The sequence below is a fragment of the Coturnix japonica genome, chromosome 12, assembly GCF_054131305.1.
Source record: "Coturnix japonica strain WE chromosome 12, WE-NBRP24, whole genome shotgun sequence".
Taxonomy (NCBI): Eukaryota; Metazoa; Chordata; class Aves; order Galliformes; family Phasianidae; genus Coturnix; species Coturnix japonica.
The window spans coordinates 15110682-15129466 of NC_140674.1; the positions used below are offsets into that span (position 1 = coordinate 15110682).

An 18785-nucleotide genomic window follows, 5' to 3' on the forward strand; every position below is an offset into this window, starting at 1 on the left:
GGGTCTGTCATTGAAAATGCAAAGCAGCGCAGTGCCAACCTCCGCCGCTCGCCCTCCCCTCCACCTGTCCCTCGGGGCCCACATGGCTGAAGCTGCTGCTTCTGGGACCCCAAAATGATGTTCATTCCCCATTGGGTTTGAGCCATGGGTGCCCTCCTGCCTGGTCCTCGGGGGGTCTTGGGAAGGGGATTGTTTGGGGGTGTCAGCCCAGGTGGGTATTGCATCCCTTGGGTGGGAGAGCAACATGGGGAGGTGGCTGCTGGGGGTCTCCGTCACCTGGGTCATTGCACCCCAACATTGTTCCTAGGCTCTCCCAAGTGATACCAGCATGAGGGTTTGGCCTTCCCAGGCAGCATGTGACCCTCAGGGCGAGCACTGCCCCATATACCTATCCAAAGTGACCCCCATGCCTGTTCTCAGTGGGGGAGAGTGGCAGTGGTCCTGTACCCCAAAGCTGAGCACATCCACCCAAAACCCATCACCTAAACCCCTCCATCTCCCAAACCCCTGTTTCTCTCCCCCAGGCTCCTCAGTCCCCCTAAGGCTCAGCCCTGGGGCCCCATTATCTCACACCCCCCGGATTAAACACAGCCCCGCAGCCCCATCCCTGCGTCCCCCATCCGCTATTGTTACAGGGTTGCCTCTGCCTCTGTTTGTGAAATTAATTCGGAGGTGGAGAGGGAGAATTATGTAAAGTGTGGTTATTCTGGAGCGGCGGGGGAAGCGCGGCTGATGGCAAAGTGCCTTTTTGTGTGTTTAATATGCATTTTTTTTTCCAGCGGTGCATTTTCAGGCGGGTAATTTGCTGTCTTTTCAGACCCCGATCAGTATCATTTCTCCCTCAATGACAGCTTTTATTTGCTCTGAAATGAATGCTGCGAAATTTCCAAGAAATAGCCGAGGCCCCATTGCCTGCCCACCCCCGCGGGCACCCCACAGCCACGGCCCCATCCAGCACCAGCACCGTGCACACGCGTGTGCACACCCAATGTGTGTGCTCACATCCACGTGCACACCAATGCACATGCCTATACCTCAGCCCCCCCCATAGGTGCAGACATGGCTCCCATTGTGCACTGTGGGGGGTGGTCATGATTAGGGTCCCTCCACGCATCCCCCCCTCACTTGGCTCAGCCCAGCTACTGGGGAAACTGAGGCACAGATGGGTGCTTTCATTCCAACCCTTGCCATGGGGCAGGTGGGTGCCCCCCACCCCAGAGCCTGGCACTGTCCCCTTGGCACATTCAGCACCTGGGGAGCACTCAGGGTGAGCTGAGGGCTGGTGGTGCCAACAGCAGGGACAGAAGGTGTTGGGACTGTGAACAGCCCTGGGCACCAGGAACATGTGGGGACGCAGAGGGCAGCTGTGGGGGTGCAGAGGGTGTGTGTGTGAGCAGAAAGGAAAGGATGCTGTTTGTGTAGGTGTGCATTGAGTGGGCGTTGTGCGATGCTGGCTTTGCAGCATGCTGCGTGCGTGTGTGCACGTCTCGGTGTGTGCACGTGTGGGACTGCATCAGCCCCCCATGTCCTGGTGCATGTGCAAGGTGTGCAGGGTCACACGTGGCCATGCGATGCTGTGTGTGCCAGCTCCTATGTGCCATGCTGGATATAGGGGTGCGTGCTCCCAGCACACATGTACCATCCCAGATGTGATAAACAGAGTTATGGTGCTGTGTGTATAAAGCATAAGCCCCCAATTGCTGCACCCTAATACAAAGCCCACTGGGGGTCCCCACCTCCCTGGTACCAGGACCTGGCATGGCCAAGGTTAACTCTGCCAGAGCCCAGCAGCGTGGCACGGCGAAGCTTTAATTTAATGAAGTGTGAGGCTTTTTTATGGGCTTTTAATTACGTGGTGATAATTAACATTATAGGCTGCCGGGTTCTGCTGGTGCCCAGCTGCCCTGTGCCAGCTTCCAACTGTAAATAAATGCAGTGGGCAGCCAGAGCCGTGTGGAGCCCACACTGAGGAACCAACCTCCCACCTCCAGCAGCAGAGCCAGCCCCAAGTCCTGCTGGGGAGGGCGGGGGGGCACAACCCCCTGAGAGAAGTGGGGAGCAACAACACAGCCCCCCTCTATTTCCCCAGAGCAGCACACAGGTATACAGACTTTTCCAGCCCTCTGGATGAGCCTGATAGCAGCGTGGTGGTGATGGGAGTGGGAGGCAGAGGCTGTGCTGTTAACCACCCCCCACACACAGCCCCTGGCCCCAAGCAGCCTCCACACCCATTTGGGCTAATAAGAAGCAATTCATCAGGCAGCACCCGGGCGTGCTGCCCACCTGCCAGGCACCCAACAGATTTATCGTCATCACCCAGGCAATTTCCTGCCCTCCCCCAGTCAATACAGTAGGGTAAGGGGATGGGAGGGGGAGCAGCATGGGGAGCTGGGGGTCAGGGCAATGCAACTCCGCTACTGCTCCCTGTAGGCATGGGACTATAACACCCCACACAGGCACCACCTCCCACTGTCATTTCCCCCTCTCTGGGGGCAGCAGGACCCCCACCCCATAGTGTCACACATCCACAAAGAGCTGCCCCCTCCTTCCCCAGCCTCAAGGAACTCAGGGAACTCAGGCACACGGGCTCCCTTCCCCCAACCCCTTCCCATTTAATTTTCCCTAATGAAAGGCACGGAGGATGGCGGGGAGCCGGGGCACCAAGGTCGAGGCTGCCTTTAATCAATCCCCGCTGCTGGCTGGGTGCCCGGAGGAGCCTGCAGAGGAGAGCACAGGGAGGAAGGCTGCAGGCAAAGGGCTCCCAGTAGCAAAACGGGACCCCCCAAGGACCCCAGAGAAAAGGCACAGTGAATGCATTAAGTGCCCGGATCCTGCCCAGGGTAGCTTTAAATGCTGTGCCTCCCCCTCAAAAAAAAACCAAACCCCCTGCTCTCCTCCCAGCACAGCCCCTAGAACAAGGCCTGCAAATGGGAGTCACGGCTGGGGCCAGCTCCCCCCAAGCCATGCCCAGCCCAGAGCTGTAAGGCACTGAGTGCAGGAGGGTAGGGGACAGGGGGACAATCCTACAGCTGCGTGCTGGTGACAGCGCTCACCCCGTGCACCAGCACAGTAGGGCCAAGGTCACGGGTGAGCAGCTCCAGCTGCCGCAGGTACAAGGGGTACAGCCCGGTGTCGGCTGGAGGCCGTGGCAAATAGAGGAAGCGGACGGCAGGCGCCGGGCCCTGCTCCAGCACCATCTTGTTGGCGGCACGGACGTACTCATCCGACACTTGGGTGGTGTTGGGTGGGAAGTTCACCGCCTCCTCTTCCTCCTCAGTGTGTGCCGGGCCACCTGGGGGTCCCCGTGGGGCCTGCCAGTGCAGGCGGACCACCCCGTCCCACGGCACCAGCTGGATCTGGGCCTGGATGCGCAGGTCCTTGAGGAGCTGGCGCAGCTTGTCCTCCTGCGCGTGGGGCATGGCGCCTGCCTCCACGCAAAGGAAGAGGCGCAGGCGGGCCCGGCGCCAGGCCCGGGCCATGTTGAGCACGCAGGCCATCTGCAGCAGGAAAAGGCTGCATGTGTCGGCGTAGCGGGCGCTGTCAGGCCGCAGCAGGTTGACGGGCCAAACATGGATGGAAGGTGGAGGGCTGGCGGCCCGGCGCAGCTCCCACACCTTGTCCAGGCTCTCCAGGTTCCGGACCAGCAGGACATTGCGGAGCATCTTCAGGGCGTCAGCCACGATGCCTACGTACTCGCGTGGAGACAGCAGCTTGGGGGCAGTGGCGGCCCGCAATGGGGGGAAGCCCAGGGGCAGCTCCTCACGGCTGCTGGTGAACGCAGGGTGCTGGGCCAGGCTGTCCTGTGGTGCTGCGTCATCGTAGAAGCCCAGCACCAGTGTGTTGGGGCGCATGCCGCCTGAGGAAAGACCACCAAGTTCTGGAGTAGAAGGGAAGGATGGGACTCTACCAGCCCCACAGGTACCCCCAAGCCCCAGCTAGACTTTGACATTGCTCATCCAGGTACTCACCAAGACCCCCCATAGCCCACAGCAGTTACTTCCAACCTCCCTTCGGTATTACCCATCCAAGTGCTTCCAAACCCTTCAGCCTCGACACTTCCAAGACCCAACTTAACTTTGGCATTGCCAAGTGTGTTAAAAACACCAGGTGTGGACGTTGCCAACCCATGTCTTCAAGTTCCAGCTTGGCTTTTGCACTGCACACATACAGATGCCCCAACCTGGCTTTGCAGGGTATCTCTGCAGCCCTCAGCACTGCCCACTCTGCAGGGATGGCAGGGTGGACCCCCACTAATGCCCAGCTCAGTGACACTCACCAAGGCCAGAGGTGAAGAGGAGCTGCCGGACGCCGTGCCGCACTGAGGGCGCGAGGGTGAGGCTGATGAAGGCCTTGACATTCAGCTTGTCCACCAAGCTCAGCCATGAGTCCTGCTGGGGCTGCAGCGGGTCTGAGGGGAGTGTGTCTGGGTGGGAGGACAAGGACAGCAAGAGTTATAGGGATCCCTGTGCTGGGGGTCTCCCTGATGTCCCCCACAGCTCCCCAGCATGGCACTGAGCACTCTTAGCACCATCTTCCTCCTGAGCTGCCTCATCACCTCAGCACACATGAGCACAGGGAAGGCGTAAGCAGGTGCTTCCAGTCAGAGATATGAAATTATACACAAATATATAAAAAATACGTAGACAGTCCCATCCCCCTCCCCAATTTCAGGCCATTAGTCACCATGGCAACGGGGGGGGAGGGGTTGGGGAAGTGGAGCCCATGCATCCGCTGGGGGTGGGGATGGCCATGGCAGGGTGAGTGCGTGTGTGAAGGTGCACATGTGCAAATGAATGTGGAAACACATCTGAAGCATGTGGATGTACAGCAGCAAACATGAGATGAGGATGGACACAGGAACACACGTGTGCAAGGCTGTGCCAAGCGTGCACAAAATGCCCACGCTTGCTGGGTGTGCATAAGGCCAGTGGAGTTAGTGAGCCTGTGCCAACATGCAGGAGCTCCATGTAGATGTGCAAAGATGAAAGTGAGTAGGATACGTGTGTGCACACAAATCATGGGACAGAGATAAGTCACCTACATCCCTTACACTATGCCAGACTGTGGCTATGTCCAAAATGCTGATATCTCCCTCCCTGGGTCCAATATGGCCAGCTGGGAAGTGCTGAGGGCCACAGAATTACAGAAAGAGACAGAGCCGGGACAGAGCAGATCCTCACCTAAGTCTTGTAGCTCCACATGGCCCAGGACATAAAGGCCACTCTTCTTGAGGTCATTGACAAAATCAATGAGGCGGGCACTGCCCCTCGGGTTCTGCACCATCAGCAGCATCTGTGGGCGCCAGAACTTGACATGGTCCTTCCGCACATCCAGCATCAACAAGTACTTCCGCACCTGGGTGGAAGGAGGGAAGCAGGTAAAGATTCCTTCAACGTGCCACCCCACAGGGATGACAGCCCTGAGGACACGCAGCTGGGACAGGACTGCCAGCCCCAGGGACATCAGCTCTCCAGCCCACAATGGGTGAGAAGAACAGGACTCACCTGGTGGAAGATGAGAGCCTGGCTGATATAGCCCCATGTGCTGCTGGGAGAGAGGTAGTGGAGGGCAAGGAGGAGGATGAGGAGGAAGCCCAGACTCGCCGAGGCTGACACAGGGCTGATGAGGAACATCATGACACAGCAGCCAGCAATGCCCAGCAGGCACGTGTGCCAGGTGAAGTAGCGAAAGGTGGGTCTGGAGCAGGGAGAAAGAAATATCTAAATTAGCCAGCATGGCTTATGGGCTCCTTGCAGCAGGGAGGTCAGCCCAAATGAAGCTTGGCCTGTGGTTTTGAGCCACTCGCTTCATGTCAGCCATGTAGACTAGCTACAGGCAATCCACATCAGGCACAGACAAGTTGGCATTACCTCTGTCCTCATCAGTGACACCATATAGCCCCTGGCACTCAGCCGTGCTCAGCTGGCCCAAGAAAATCCCAATGAGAGGCAACAGGCATGCGCCAGGCTGTCAAAAGGATCGTGAACTAATTACACTGGGGATAACCACAGCCCACATCAGGGCTGAGCATAGAAATGGCAATTTCCATCCCTATCAGCTCCTTTCAAGGCTTGAGGGAAGGACGGCCTGGAAATGGCACCCTGGAAAAGCCAACCCCTCTCTCCCCCTCTGCTTCTCCATGGGACAGGTTTGGCAGCACAGAGGGTAGTGGCACAGGAGAGGGACCTCCTCTACTATAAGGTAAATACTCCATGAATGGAGGGGAGACGGTACCATGCAGGGCACTGGGCAGACCCACACTGCCTGCCCCTGGCAAACAGGGATGACCTAAGGCAGTGGGAATGGCCTGGGGGTGGACAAAGCTGGGAAGCACACAGCAGCACCAACAAATGAATGCAGCACCCACTCATCCCAGCACAGGGAAACAGAGGCGGGAAGGCGAGATGCTGTTATTTTCTCTAATTGTTGTTTTTGCTGAAAGGTAATTAAAATCCTTTTCCGCTGTGCTTGATGGGAGACCTCAATACGGGGGCGGGGGGCGGGGGGGAGGGTGAGAGCACTGAAGCATGGGATGGGCAAGGAGCCCTTTGCCACCCAGCCCCACAGCCTCCCCCCAGGCACCAGTCCATGCCTGTCTGTGCCCCACACCCTCCGGCACAGGGAGGGGGAACAAGGGCCAAGCTGGGGGGAGGAGGGGGGCTGTACCCAACCCAGGTCCCCTCAACCACCCTGCCTTGCTCCCCCCAGTTTAGGGCAGCCCCACACCCACTGCCCCAAGCTGGGGCTGCCTGTCACACACTGTCCTTCCTGGAAGATCTTTTCCTCCCCCCTTGGGCAGGATCCCCCATCCTCCCCCTTTCCTTGTTAGTTTAATTAGTGCTAATGGAAAGTGGGCTCCATCACTGCTTGGCGAGCTGCCTGGGGGATGCCGGGCGGCACAGCCTATAAATTACCTCTGGAAAGCCTACAGGGAGGGGACCCAATGGTGCTGCATTTATCTGTGCCTGCTAAGTAACAGTGCCAGGCCATGGGAATTGTCCTCTCCTGCTTCCTGAGGGGTCTCTGCCCCCCCTAATGCTCAAGGAGAAGGTGGTCTCCTCTGTGCCCTGTAGGCAGATGGACGGACAGACAAGTGGGTGGACAGCCCATCACAGAGCAGGTAGCAAGTACCTGAAGTTGGGGGCCGATGCCCACTCCAATGCCAGGCAGGCCAGGTTGACAGTGGCATAAACCAACAGGAAGAAGGTAGTGACAACCCCTGCAATGGTGTTGAGCTTCCCAGAGAAGAGCACCAGCTGCAGGGAGAGCACACAGGTCACAGCGTGTAAACAAATCAGGGAAGTCCCAGAAAGGGGCACACAGCATGGGCACGAAGCCCAGGGACCGGGGCAGGAGCATCACCAGCAAACTCACCTGCACCACCAGCCAGGAGAGGATGACTGCCATGATGGGGTTCCCACTTGCAGATGTCTTCTTGGCGAGCGCCAGCGCCCGGCCTGCAGGCAGAGTGAGCAGGTTAGGCAGGCACAAGGCAGGAGGCAGCCCAAAGGCCACCAACTAGCTTGGCCATGAGCCCTGCCCCCATTCTAAGTGCTGTGTTTGGGGCAAGTGCCAGGGAACAACAGGGACCCAAGTGCTAGCATCCCTACAGGCAGACTGGGGTTCAGGCATGTCCCCAGCCTGGCAGAACCAGGGTATGCTCTACAGACCCCAAATCATCTGCACTGGCACTGGCAACCCCAGGGTGGAGTGGGTATTGCTGGGTAGAACAGAAAAGGAGCCTTGACACCCCAAGCTCACACTGATCCACAGAACATCATCACCCCAGCCACAAGGGGAGTTCATTTTGTGGGAACAGCCCTGGCACTATTTGGGTTCTGGTTGATGCCAACACACTCCAGGCACTCACCAAAGAGATCATCCCGTGCCAGAGCATAAAGGATGCGGGATGCCCCGATGAGGTTGCTCATGGCTGCGGAGAGCGTGGCAGCGTAGATGCCCACTGTCACCAGAGGTGGGAAGATACTGATGTCACGCAGGAAGCCATAATCTTTCTGCAGGAGGGTCCTGGAGAGGGACAAGCACATGGTGGCACTCACCTTGGCTCATGCCAATACCGATAACCCCAGAAAGGAATGCAGGCTGTACCTGTTGCAGGTGGCACACATGAGGAAAGCCAGCAGGTTGTAGACGAGGTAGGTGAAGAGCACAGCAGAGATGGTGCCCCGTGGGATGGAGTAGCTTGGGCGTTTCAAGTCCCCTGGGGGCAGAGCAGCAGTGTCACCACGCTGTAGGTGCAGCACTCCCTGCATCATTCAGCTCCACCCCAACACCACCCCACTCCTTACCTGACATGTTGGAGCCTGCCATGATGCCAGTGCAGCCATTGAACATCACTGCGAAGACAGTGCTGAAACTCATCATCTGCCCCGTGGTGTAGTCCACTCCGTACCCACCTGCAGGACACAGGGCCACATGCTGTGACGGGCTGCTCAAGGTGGCACTGCCCTGCCACGTGTCCTCTTCTTAACACCCCTGTCCCCAAAGGAAGCCCACTATGGGACAATACACCTCACGTACCCTCAAGCTCTCCACACCCTCCATTGAGCCCCTGCTGATGCAGAGGCAGGTGCCACCCCTCTCCAACCCAGCAGGTATATGACCACAATGGGGACCATGGGAAGCCCTCAGTGTCCTCACCGCCCAGGTTTTCTCGCAGAGTGGCAAGTGAGAAGCCCGTGAAGCTGCCGTTCTCAGTCTCCGTGCTGTTGAGGTACGGCATGCGGATGGGCACACCGAGGGGCCGCGTGGCAAAGAAGCTGACGAGGATGGTGCCCAGCACACCCGCCACGATGAGGAAGATGAGGAAGGTGGCTTTGGCATAGATGGAGGCACCCACCAGGCACACGACGAGGCACAGGGCCAGCAGGATGGTGCCGTAGAGCAGCTCATACCAATAGCTCTGAGGGAGGACGTGGATGCCTGAACCCACTTCCTGCCCTGGGCAGAGACACATAGGGATCAGTAGGGCTCAGTGCTGGCACCAGGGGCTAGCCAAGCCACGGCAAGCACAATGCTAGGCACAGTGCTAGGGCTGCTTGGGGAAGGGATGCCCTATATCCCCTGCTATGGGGTAACATACCTGGCGGGATCCCAAAGCTGTCCACCACCGCCTCCACCAGCCCCAGCACGTAGAGGGCACTGCCACACACATTGGCCAGGAAAAACATGATCCCAATGCTGCCCCCAAACTCCGGGCCCAGTGCACGACTGATCATGTCTTGGTGGAGTCAAGGGAATGTGTCAGCAACCCAAACCAATGCCCAGCAGCCATGGATGCCCCGTCACACCCACAGCCCCACTGTGGTATCCCGGTGCCATTTGAGCATCCCCCCAGGATTCCTGCACCCAGCAAAGGATACAATAGGCTCCTCCAGCATCCAGTGCCCCATTGGTGGCAATGGCACACACCGACAGCACCGTCATGCCGATGATGAAGTAGGCCACCGCAAACATGGCCAGAGCTTGGTACAAGCCAGCATGGCCCACCACGAACCCTGCCAAGGTCAACCTACAGTTAACTGGGCATGAACAACCCCACGACGTTGCCCCATCCCCATGCATGCCAGCCCAGCTACTGCCCCCAGCCTCAGGGCATCTTCCTGCCATGCCCATGGAGCCACACACCCAGAGAGCAAACAAGCAGGGAGGGAGGAGACAGCAGGGTGGCCCACTGCAAACCAGGAAGCAAAAGGAGCCCAGGGAGGGTATCCCTGTCAGCCAGACACCAAGCCCAGCTCCAGCAGCCCCTGGGGGCTCAGTGCGACACTTGGACTCTCCCAAGTCCCTGCCCAGGGCACAGTCAAGTTGCAGGCAGTGAATGGGACTGTGGGCAGGAAGGGGTTGCCCACAGCAGCAGTGGGAGATGCCCTATCTCAGCCACGAGATTGGCCACAGAGATGCCAAGGGGAGGGCTCGGGGAAGTGCTGGGAGCTGCAGGGAGCCCTCTGGGCTGGGTTTTCTCTCTCCATTTCTGTGTTAAAAGCTGGGGGTGGAGATAAGAAGTGATAAGAGAGCAAAGTGGGTGCAGCCAGGAGGGACTGGGGGTCTCCAGATCATGGAGAGACAGAGGTGTGTTTGAGGTGTGCAGGAAAGGGAGAAGCCAGCTGCCTGGGGCCCCCCCGAAGTGGGACAGTTCCTCTTCCCGGCAGCTCCCCTCCCACCAGCCCCACACTTCCCCTATGCCCTCCCCACAGGTAACACCACCTCCATGAGGGTCTGGGCTCAGTGTTGTGCTGGGAGTGCCTTGGAGGGCAAAGCTTGTGGGGTGGGAAGGGATGAGGGATGGGGCTGTGCCTCCCATCTCGCAGCTTGGGATATCCCATAGGCACAGGAAGGAGGCTCAGGGCCCCCTCCAGGCCCCACGGCACGCAGCCAACTCCCACACAAGGTTTTCCGCAGGCAGAAAGCGAAAGAGGAAAAGCTTTCCCTGTTCCTGTCTGGGCCTCTGCCTGAGCTGGACCAGGATATCCCAACACTGGGGGACCTCCAAAGGGCTGCTGCCTGCCCCTGGTTGGGCACAGCCTGCATGCCCCTCCAAGGTCCTCCATACTGCCCAGTATCAGGTTTATAGCTCAAACTGCGACCCGACTGGGAGCCAATCTATGTCCTCCCAACAGAGTGGGAAGGAGGCTCAATTCTGAGGCATGACAGAAGGGTGCAGCCCGGGGGATGCCAGAGGGAACAGAGAGGGCACTGGGGTGCAGCACAGAGGGATGCTCAGAGCAGTGGGGTCCTGGTACAGTGGGGTGGGGGGACACAGACACACTGGGATCTGACTTACAGAAGGGATTTGGGGGGCACGGGGATTCTGTCCCAGGGACAAGGGCCTTCAGACTCGGGGTGCTGGGTTCCTGCCCTGAGGGTACGACTGGAGCCCTTGGGCTGCAGACCGAAGGGGTGTGTGGTTGGGGGGCAGACAGCACTGGGACCCCAGACTGGGAGAGCTCTGGATGGAGTACAGGGACTTCAGCTTGGGGTTGGAGGATATGGAGGGTGCTGGGAGCCCCTAAACAGGAGGTCCTGGGGGAGGGCACTGAGATTCCAGACCGAGATGCTCAAGAGGGCACTGGGAAGACATTGGGAGCTGAGTGGGGAGCACAGGGCGGCACTGGGACCCAGAGCAGGGGGAGCAAAGGGTCCGCAGCCAGAGGAGCTCGGGGTGGGCTCTGAGGCTGCCGACAGGGGATGCCCAAGGAGGGTCCGGGAGCGGGGAGCCCAGGAGATACTCACCGAGACGCAGGAAAAGGACGACGCTGAACATGGAGAGCAGCGTGGGCACCACTACGCCCAGGAACGTGGGCAGCTTGCGGGGGGTGGCGGCGGCGGCGGCCCGGCCACGTTCCCGGCCCCGCTCGTCTTCTCCGGATCCTCCGCACAGCCGGTAGGTGAGCAGCGCGCTGCGCTCCGAGCTCGCCATGGTTCCCAACCGAACCCGGCCCGGCCGAACCAGGCCCGCAGCGGCCCCGATCCCGCCCGCACCCCGGCCCCGGGCCGCCCCGCTCCGCCCAACGCCCCCGGACCGACCCCACGCCCCGCCCCCTTTTGGCCCAGCCCCCCACCACGCCCACTACCCTCCGAGCAGACACGCCCCCTCCCCAACCCCATTGCGGGGACACGCCCCCATCCCTCCACCCTCCTTTAGCTGCCCCAGCCCCGAATCCGACCCCCAGCCCCAAATATCCCCCCTAGACACACACTCGCCCCGTAGCTGCCTCCCCCCCCCCCCCCACTAACCCAGACCCCACGCACCAGGCTGACCCCTCTCCCTCCCACCACCTTGCAAGCCCACGAAGGACCCCCCCTTCCCCCACCCCCCCTATTGCCGCCCCGACATCCAGGTGGGCACCGCAGAGGATATCCCCCCTGTGCCCCCCCCGGCCAGGGCATGTCGCCAGGGTGGCGGCCGGGCTCTGCTGCCCACGCCAATTATCGGACAATCGGGGGCCGCGGGGCACCGTCCCACCCGCTCTGGGGTCCCACCGCCATTGCTGGTGCCAATTAGGTTAATGGGGTTGGCACCGGCACCGGGGCTGGGGGGGGGAGGAGGGGCGCAGTGGTGCCGTGGGACCGGTGAGCAGCACCTCTGTGGGCTGAGCCCATTGCGTGACCTCACATCACCCAGGGGCGAATGGGGACAATACAGGCATGGCCACGCAGGGTGGGGTGCGGGGACGCTTCCAGTGGTGGGATGGTACCGTGTCCCCCCCGGAGCATGTCCCTGCGGTGTCCCCATGCCAGGCAGGCAGAGAGGGGGGCCGAGGTGGGAGCTTTCACGTGGGGCTGTCCCGGTGCCAGCGGTGCCCTCGCACGCCGCCAGTGCCGCTCCTTTGATGCGCCACTGAAGCGGCATTGTCAGCGCCCCGCTGGCACAATTAGGGCCGGGGGGTGGAGGGGGGCGGGAGGGGAGTGCAGCACGGCCGTGGGCACGGGGGCACCCTGTCCCTAGTGGGGATGGGGGTGGGTTGTAGGCACCCCTAAGTGGGCATGGGGACATGGATTCCCGTTCCCCTAATGGGGACCGAGAGAGAGACATGGGCAGAGACAGAGGTGTGGGTATTGCCAGACCCCAATGGGCTTGGAGACACGGGCACCCCAAGTGGGTGGTGTGGCCGTGGGAACGTGGGGAGGGTGGCAAAGGGGGCACCCCCAAAAGCTTGGAGTCGCAGGCACTGGGGGGAGGGGTCTGTCCGGCACTGTGAGCTGTGGGGACACAAAGCCGCCCCCTGCCCCATGGGCCCCCATCTCCTCATCTCGGTGCCCGCCGACCACCTTTGAAGCGTCCGCCACCGCCTCCGCTGCCGCCGCGTTCCCACCCGCCCGCAGACCCCCCCCCCCCCCCCCGCTCCCAGCTGCCCCTTCCCCGGGGCCCGGGGCCGAGTTCGGGGGGCACCGTTGGGGAGGAGGGAGGGTGACGGGGCCGAGATTGGCGTGAAAATGATCAAGGGCCGCGGGCAGCGCCGGAGCGCAGCGCCCGTCTGATGCTGCCCGCCCAGAGGCCCCGTCGAACAAAGGCGGCATTGAGGCCCCGAGCTGCGTCCCCAAGCCCGGACCCCCCCTCTGGGCTGGCATCTTGGCGCGACATTAATGAACTCGCCTGTTTGTGCTCCCCTGGCCCCTCTCTCCTCCCACCACCCGGGGGGCACTGTATATATCTGTGTCTCCTCACCCGCCTCGGGCACTTCAGGGCTCACCCCCTAAAACCTCTGCCCGGCCGGGATGGAGCAAGGAGGGAAGAGGACGTGGTGTGCTGTCCGCACGGTCTGCCTGTCCTCCCCTGTCATGCTGCTGCTCCTGCAGCTGGCTGGGGGGGCTCCCATGGGCCAGGGGCTGTACCCCATGCCAGCTAGCGTCCTGCAAGGTGAGTGCCAGCGGTGGGCATGGGGCATCATTTGGGCTGGGGTTTTATGGGGGAGCTGTAGGAGCTGGGATTCATTACTTTTATTTCTGGGGGTGGCACAAAGAGGATGCTCAGCTCCCCATCCCACCCACGTCACCTCCACCTGCCCATGTGCCAACCCCATGGGTAGGTGACATCATCCCAAGCAATGGCAGCGGGACTGCCAGAGCCTGTGCCCACCTAATGCCCATCGTGGAGATACTAAGGCATGGGTGGTGGGCTGGGGGCTTTTTGGGGGTGGTCACAAGAGTCTGAGTGAGCCCCCTGCAGCGCTGTCGAGCCGTGGGACGCTGGTGCTAGAGGCAGCACTGAGGAGTGCACTGCTGGCACTGGAGCAGGCACTGGCTGAGCAGCAGAAGCAACGGGGAGCCTGTGGGCTCTGTGCCCCCTGCCTCTTCCATCCCTGTGCCAACATCACCCAACGCTGCCCAGGTGAGACTCATTCCCCTGCAGCCCTACCCCATCCCATACAGATCCTACCCAGACAATATCCTACATACTTGCCACCCCTATAGGCTTTACCAGAACAGTGCCACATCTGCTAGAGACCCCACTGAAACACTGCCCAGAGATCCTACCCAACCAGATCCCCATCCTCCTGACATCCTACCCAAACTGAAGCCCTACCCAAACAACTGCCAGACCCTTTCTTCCCACCCCAAATATCTCCCCCTCCCCCAGAACATACCCTGAGATCCTACCCCACCCAGGAGACCCTACCAAAACACAAAACCCCCACCATGCCCACTCCCCACCCACCCTGGGATGGCCCAGGATGACAGAGGTGGGCAGAGGGCAGTGGGGATGTGAGGATGCCCACAGCCTCACTGTCCCCACAGCCCCTGCCGTGCCCCCTGCCATGCCCCCCAGCTGCCAGGCCCTGCTGGATGCCCAGGATCTGCCCGAGCTGCCCCAACGTCACTGGGCTCTGAGCCAGGCGTGTGCCCCCTACCTGCGCCTGTGCCCCCCCCAGGGCACTCAGCCTGACTGCACCCTGCTCAGTGCCCAGCGCTGCCAGCACCGCCTCCAGGAGTGCCGTGAGTGGGCACCTCCTGGAATGGGGAGACACTTCAATAACAAACGAGGCATCAGATTGCCTTGGGGAGATATGGGGCAACGAGGGTGGGATGGGATGGAAGAGGGAGGCTGTGGGATGATGGGATGTGAGGGGGGTTGGAGGATGGAGCACTGTGGGGAAGAAGAACTGGGGATGAAGGAGGAATGTGGGGTGAGATTTGTGGGCTGGAGGCACTGGGATGGGGAAATGGGGGTGGAGGCATTGAGGGGTGATTGGGAACATGGGTGGGATTAGGGGGAGAAGAACTGGGGATGAAGGAGGGATCTGGGGTCTAGATGCGACTTGGGGGATGGAGGTTTTGGGAACGATGGGGAAATGGGGGCGGGGCATTGGAGGTGATGCAGGGATGAGGTGGGATGAGAAATAGGTGGCATTCCGGGTTCAGGAGGGCGATGGAGCACTGGAAGGATCACAGAGGGATTGAAGTGGAACAGAGAGATATGGGGTGGAATGGAGAGATCGAGGGCACAAACACACTGAGGGGCAGAGGATCTGGAGTGGGACAGGACACTGGGTGTACAGACTGGGGACACAGAGCCACTGGGGACAACGAGGACGTCGGGTGGCACTGAGGGCAGCGGGCACATGGCCCCCACCCACCACACCAACCCATCCCACAGTGCTGGCGAAGGCAGCCCCAGATCCCAGCGTGGCAGCAGCGATGCCAGGTGAGCCGGGGACAGCAGCCCCGACCGCCCCCCCAGCCCCCAGCCCCACGCTGTGCCGGGGGGCAGAGGTTAGCGTCGGCAGCTGTCGGCCCGCAGGGTGCCCCCGGCCCACCGCCCGCTCGCCTCCTTGAGCACGATGAGGCGTGACAGCGCATCCCACCCCCGCTGCCCCTTCCCTACACAGACACACTTCTCACAGCTTTATCCCCTCAGGGCGCTGCGGGAGCCGGGCGGACCCCCCCACCAACAGCACAGCCCCACGAGGACGCATCATGGGCGGCAGTGAGGCTCGGCGTGGGGCTTGGCCGTGGCTGGTGTCGGTGCGGCTGCACGGGGAGCTGGTGTGCGGTGGGGTGCTGGTGAGCCACGCGTGGGCACTCACTGCCGCCCACTGCTTCAACGGGTACGGTGTGGGGATGGGGCTGTGGGGTGGCACTGCTTTCCCTCCCACCTAAATCGCTGCTCTCCATCCCTGTGCCAGGAACCAGAATGAGTTGGCGTGGACGGTGGTGGTGGGTGACTATGAACTGGGCAAGGTGGACCCCGGGGAGCGGGCAGTGCCCGTGCGGCGCATCGTGCCTCACCCCAAGGTTGGTAGAGGTGGGCACCCCCCAGATCATTCCTATGCTCCCTATAGCCCCTCACCTACACTCCCTTCACCTCCTTCAGTTCAACCCCAAGACGTTTCATGGGGATCTGGCGCTGCTGGAGCTGGCAGAGCCACTGGCTCCGTTGGGCACCGTAAGCCCCGTGTGCCTGCCCAGCGGTACCACCGAGCCCAGCCCCGGCACCCCCTGCCACATCGCAGGGTGGGGGTCCCTGTATGAAGGTAGGTGCCACCCAGCACCCATGGGGTCTGTTGCTCAGTGCTGAGCCACCAAGCCAAAGCAGCAAAAAGAAGAGGGTGTGGGCACCCCAAGTGTAGGGTACCCCATAACGGGCACCTTGCCTGGCAGAGGGGCCATCAGCCGAGGTGGTGATGGAGGCACAGGTGCCTCTGCTCAGCCAGGAGACCTGCCGTGCAGCCCTGGGCAGAGAGCTGCTCACCAGCACCATGTTCTGTGCCGGGTATCTGTCCGGGGGCATCGATTCCTGCCAGGTAATGCCACCCCACAACATGGCACTGCCCTGGGCATGGGGTGAGCACACAGCCCTGTCCTGCTTGGGCTGATGTGTGGATGTCCCCTCCAGGGTGACTCGGGTGGTCCGCTGGTGTGCCAGGACCCCTCCTCACAGGACTTTGTCCTCTATGGCATCACCTCGTGGGGTGACGGCTGTGGTGAGCGGGGCAAACCGGGTGTCTACACTCGTGTGGCTGCCTTTGCCGACTGGCTCAGCCTGCAGATGGACCGTGAGTACCAGTGGGGGGCACGGGGTGGCACCCCAGGGGGCTCAGCATCTCACAACAGCACTGTGCTGTCGCAGTTGTTCCTGGCAGCCGGGAACCAAGCTGCTTTGACCTGCTGGCCCTGTCCCAGCTGCCCCCCGAGCAGCAGCCTCTCGAGCGTACCCGTCTCTGCTCCTTCTATGTGGGGTCCTGCCGGGCCTCCCCAAGCCGAGCCAGCTGCACCCACCTTGCTGATGAGACTTGTCGTGCCCGGATGAGGCGATGTGGTGAGATGAAGTGATAGCACAGGGCTGGGGGACTAAGCTGGGTTGGCATGGGGCTGAGGACAGAGCTCTCTTGCTGAACCCACAGAGCTGCACTCCTATGCCCAGACCCTGGTGGGTCTCCTGCGCCAGGCTGGGGACTTCATCCGAAACCAGCTCGACTTCTCCTTCCTCACCCGCACCTTGCCCCAGCTCCTGGGCAAGATCTACGGGCACCTCTTCCCTGTCCGCGTCCGTAGGGATGCCCCAGGTACCCACATGGGCTGTGCCTCTCTTTGGGGATGTGCCAACCCTGTGCTGATGGCTGGAACATCAACACCCCTGGGCTGCCTAACACCCTGTCCTTCCTGCCCTCTGCTTGTCTCTGCAGACTCAGCGATGACCGAGCACTCTGCATCTGAGGGACCCACGAGACCCCCCCACAGGTAAAGGGGGCATCATGGGTTGTCAGTTTTTGAGGAGGTGGGCTTCTTGCATCCAACAGCAGGGTCTTGCTCTTCCCAGGTCCCACCAGGGGTGCATGTGAGGTGGCAGTGCCCAGGGGATGGGTGGCACCAGGCACCCACCTGAGTTTGCCCTGCTGTGCTTGCAGGCAGCTGCCCACCTTCAGGGAGATTTTTGGGTCCGTGGGACCGCGGCTGCAGGACTGGGTGCAGGCTCTGAGGGCCACAGCGGGGGGCAGCACCCAGGTACCCACCCCAGACAGGGAGCAGCTCCCTGAGGAGACATGGCTCTTCTTACAGGTACTTGGAGAGAAATGGGCTGAGGGAAGCACTGCTCCTTTCGTGGTGCCAGCAGGGACCATACCCCTGCAGCACCCCATGGGTGCCCCACTGTCTGCATTGTCCTCCTCCCCTTCCCTGCAGCAGGGTGAGGAGCTGGTGGAGGAACTGGTGGGACAGGGCAGAGCCTTCCTCACCCAGCTGCAGGCAGAGCTGGACCTTGACACCCCCTTGGAGGCTATGCAGGCACCCGGAGAGCCAACTGGAGAGCTAATCGAGAACCCTGTGCTGAACCGTGAGCCCTGGGAGAACCGGGGTGGGGGTGATGGTAGGGTGTGGGGTTGATTGAGTATGGGGCTGGTGGAGCATGTGGGTATCCAGCACCAAGCTCCATGCCCAGGCACTGCTCACTGAGAGCATCACCAATTACATTCTTATGCAGGGTCAGTGCCAAGGGAGAAACGAGAGCTGGTGCCCACAATGCCAGGGCTGGAGGAGGAGGGGGAGGAGGGAGGCACAGGCAGAGGTAAGCACCCTGCAGCACCAGTGCTATGTGATGCTATGGGGATGGTGACAAATCCCGCCCCAGCACTGCACCCCAGCCCTGGGGCGCACTGCAGATCAGTGCCCCACACACCCCCTGACACCCACCCTCCATCTCTCTCCTATTTCCCCCCAGCTGCAGCTTGCCCTGGCCTCAATGCCTCCGCACTGCGGGTTGGCGTGGTGCAGGAGCTCTACGCCTGGGTGCTGCAGGTCCCAGAGCCAGACCTGGCCATGACCTTCCAGGAGGTGTGAGCAGTGCTATTGCCAGCATGTCGCTATTTCCCCGGCTCTAGGGTTGACAGTATTTTCCTCTCCCTATAGATCCTGGTGGACCTGAGCTCCAAAAACACCAAGGGGCTGTACCGGGCGCAGGTACGGGCCACAGTGGGCGGCCGGCCCACAGCTTTTGCTGGGCTGGTGGGGCTGGAGAGTGACTCGCTGGCACGCAGCATGCCCGGCCTCGTGGCCATGGCACTTGAGGCTCTGAAAACATAGGGATGTTGGCAGGCAATGGGGAAAGACTCCTATTCCCTATGAGCACCTCTTATTTATTTGTACAGAGAAAGGTTTAATTTTCAATAAAGAAAGGCTCTATTTTCTGGTAGCTGGTGAAGATGAAACAAGTGACGTGCCAAGTGGTGGCAGTGAGGTGGGCATCGGCAGGATGTGACACCCCTGTGATCCCCCCCCATCACCTCCCACCCCCAAGAAATGTTCTGCATCTTCAGGTCCTTCCCCTG

The 18785-nt window shown here is 61.1% G+C and overlaps 2 protein-coding genes across 5 annotated transcripts; one reads left to right on the top strand and one right to left on the bottom strand.

Annotated features, from left to right (window-relative positions):
- Positions 1-1828: 1828 nt before the first annotated feature.
- Positions 1829-11526, bottom strand: SLC12A9 (solute carrier family 12 member 9). 2 transcript variants are annotated; one of them, XM_015871888.2, is made up of 13 exons: positions 11254-11526; positions 9384-9518; positions 9104-9241; positions 8662-8961; positions 8310-8417; positions 8110-8221; positions 7871-8028; positions 7375-7457; positions 7132-7256; positions 5505-5697; positions 5181-5355; positions 4277-4423; positions 1829-3856 (listed from the first exon to the last, which is right to left on the bottom strand). In XM_015871888.2, exons 1-13 carry the CDS (start codon positions 11438-11440, stop codon positions 3024-3026), a joined length of 2694 nt encoding a protein of 897 aa, XP_015727374.2. In that variant the 5' UTR covers positions 11441-11526; the 3' UTR covers positions 1829-3023. The 2 variants fall into 2 exon arrangements, with proteins under 2 accessions (XP_015727374.2, XP_085369753.1); XM_085513627.1 differs by lacking the exons at positions 1829-3856; positions 4277-4423; positions 5181-5355; positions 5505-5697 and adding an exon at positions 5853-5967.
- Positions 11527-13154: 1628 nt separating this feature from the next.
- Positions 13155-18690, top strand: PRSS56 (serine protease 56). 3 transcript variants are annotated; one of them, XM_032446655.2, is made up of 17 exons: positions 13158-13381; positions 13691-13852; positions 14260-14457; positions 15119-15166; positions 15380-15569; positions 15648-15756; positions 15836-15995; positions 16123-16265; positions 16358-16517; positions 16592-16780; positions 16866-17027; positions 17148-17202; positions 17370-17520; positions 17644-17794; positions 17942-18025; positions 18179-18291; positions 18367-18690. In XM_032446655.2, the coding sequence occupies exons 1-17, from the start codon at positions 13240-13242 to the stop codon at positions 18538-18540; spliced, it is 2391 nt and encodes a 796-aa protein (XP_032302546.2). In that variant the 5' UTR covers positions 13158-13239; the 3' UTR covers positions 18541-18690. The 3 variants fall into 3 exon arrangements, with proteins under 3 accessions (XP_085369755.1, XP_032302545.2, XP_032302546.2); XM_085513629.1 differs by having other exon boundaries at positions 13155-13381; positions 17647-17794; positions 17942-18291; XM_032446654.2 differs by having other exon boundaries at positions 13157-13381; positions 17942-18291.
- Positions 18691-18785: the final 95 nt, after the last annotated feature.